General features: G+C 38.4%; 1 protein-coding gene across 1 annotated transcript; it reads right to left on the reverse strand.

The window, feature by feature from the left end:
* Positions 1 to 411: 411 nt before the first annotated feature.
* On the reverse strand, positions 412 to 1,982 carry LOC124823391 (short-chain dehydrogenase reductase 2a-like). Its single transcript, XM_047295579.2, has 2 exons — positions 1,816 to 1,982; positions 412 to 1,339 (listed from the first exon to the last, which is right to left on the reverse strand). Exons 1-2 carry the CDS (start codon positions 1,902 to 1,904, stop codon positions 499 to 501), a joined length of 930 nt encoding a protein of 309 aa, XP_047151535.2. The 5' UTR covers positions 1,905 to 1,982; the 3' UTR covers positions 412 to 498.
* Positions 1,983 to 2,206: the final 224 nt, after the last annotated feature.

Genomic DNA, 2,206 nt, shown 5'->3' on the forward strand with positions numbered 1-2,206 from the left:
CTATGCCAAGCCCATGCCCATCTAGGTAAAGACCTATAAACATAATGAATTATATTATAAACCACATAATCATCAAGGTATTTTCTTTACATTCTCATTAATTACATATTTAATATTGTTCATATTCGAAGCTGAATTAAGCGTTAAAGGGCCTTTTACAGGTACAACCCTCGTTCACCTTATGGAGAACGAGTAGTGAGAAGGAAAAAAACGAAGATTTTAGAAAATAAAAGTTGAAAAAGTTCATAGAGTTAATCTTTGGAGGATATCTCTTCGACTTTGTAAAAACATGATTAACTTATAATTTATTCAATTTGTTTAATTTAATTTAATATAAGACTTCTTTTAATTCACACTTTCATCTCTTCAGATTGATAATTTAAGTTCTAACATGTGATAAGAAAAGTAAAATAATAAAAATAACTACAATTACATTTATATGAATAATTTTACACAAGGTGGATCCTACTCTCAAAAGGGGATATGGTAAACACAAAGTTACAAACCAATGCAGTTCCTTGAGGAGGTGACTCCACCATCCACAACAAGATTATGACCGCTAACGTACTTGGACTCATCACTAGCAAGATAGAGTGCAGCCTCAGCAATGTCTTTGGGTCTTAGAGTTGGTCCTTTCAAGTTGGCAAGCCCTCTCACAATCCCCTCCATTTTCTCCACCTCCTCTGGAAATGGCAACCCAAAATTCATACCCTCATCATCATCACCCCCTTCCTCATCACAATTACTTATTCTCCAAGCATTCACAAGCATGTTGGTGGCCACCCCAAAGGGGGAAATACAATTCACCCTTATCCCATACCTCCCCAACTCACAAGCAGTGTTCTTGGTTAGCCCCACAATCGCATGCTTTGAGGCAGTGTAAGCATGTGGGCCAAGACCCCCCATCACCCCAGCAACACTAGCAGTGGAAATTATGCACCCAATGCCCTTAGGAATCATGGCCCTTGCAGCGTGCTTGATCCCCAAGGCCATGCCCTTCACGTTCACTTGCATCACACTGTCGAACTCGTTCGGGTCAAAGTTCAGAATGCTTTTGTTCTTCGACTGGTTTCCCAACACCCCTGCGTTGTTGAACATTATGTCCACTTGCCCGTACCGAGAAACTGTGGAACTCACCAATTTCTCAACCTCTTCTTCCACGCTAACGTCGCAGTGCACGTACGTGGCTGAAGGGGCCAAGGTCTCCGCCAGCATCCCGCCAAGTGCATCCTCGACATCCGCTATCACCACCCTCGCACCGTTCTTCACGAACACTCGCACCGTGGCTTCACCAATCCCTCTCGCACCCCCTGTTACGATAGCAACCTTGCCCTCCAACCTAAAAAACATAACATCAAACAGTTTACAATCATATCAACAGTTTCTTCACAAATTCGATAATTTTCAGTGTTTTTCATCTCAAGGTACATAGTTCCAATCACTAAAATTAAATTAGTCCTGGATAACACGATCTTGGAAAGGAATATAAAGTTTAAGTGTGGCTAAATCTTAAATACTTCACAGTTTTCACTAAAGAGATCCTAATTACAACGATTATTCAGATAAGAAAAATATCATGCTCTCTATGGCTTGTAAACTCTTTGAGAGATGTAAAGTTTACAATGTCACCTACAATTAAACTTGTCAACAAAATGTTAATAATTGGTAAACTTAAGTAAAAGGGAGTGTTTTTCTTTCTGGGGTGGTATGATTTTGCTTCATTCTGGAGGAAAACAGAGGAAATTGAAGAAAACAGAAATAAAAAGGCCCCAAATGGAAAGGGAAGGTGTTCTTTCTCTCATTAAAAAAATGTACCTTCTTGGTGAAGATGAAAAACTGCTTTCTCTTGAAAGGATAGGAACTGATTGAAGGGGGTTCTCAGGTATTACTTCAGCTCTACCCATGGTAGTTAGCGGCTGAGTATATTCTGAGGGCAATGGAGAGAGAAACAGAGAGAGACAGAGAAGGCAGAGGCTTACAGAACAAGTGCAGTTAGAATGGAAAACAAGGGTATTTATACATGAAGAGGTTTTTTATATTTGAGGTTGTATTGGTTGGATTTACGGGTTACATTATTTTCAAACAAATAATAATATTTATATATATTCCCATAGTACTTTTATATCTTTTGATTCATTTTTTTTTATAATATCACATTATATTTTAACTCTGCAGTTGTTTATTTTTCACCTTCTTTCACTTTATT

Source organism: Vigna umbellata, chromosome 9, assembly GCF_029865625.1.
Source record: "Vigna umbellata cultivar VRB3 chromosome 9, Vumbellata_1.0, whole genome shotgun sequence".
In the NCBI taxonomy this organism is placed as follows: domain Eukaryota; kingdom Viridiplantae; phylum Streptophyta; class Magnoliopsida; order Fabales; family Fabaceae; genus Vigna; species Vigna umbellata.

Excerpts from the sequence above, each read along its gene's own strand:
- LOC124823391 (XM_047295579.2), bottom strand. The coding sequence starts at position 1,904 with ATGGGTAGAGCTGAAGTAATACCTGAGAACCCCCTTCAATCAGTTCCT. Across the intron at positions 1,340-1,815 it reads TTTTCATCTTCACCAAGAAG|GTTGGAGGGCAAGGTTGCTA; the intron begins GTACATTTTTTT and ends TATGTTTTTTAG.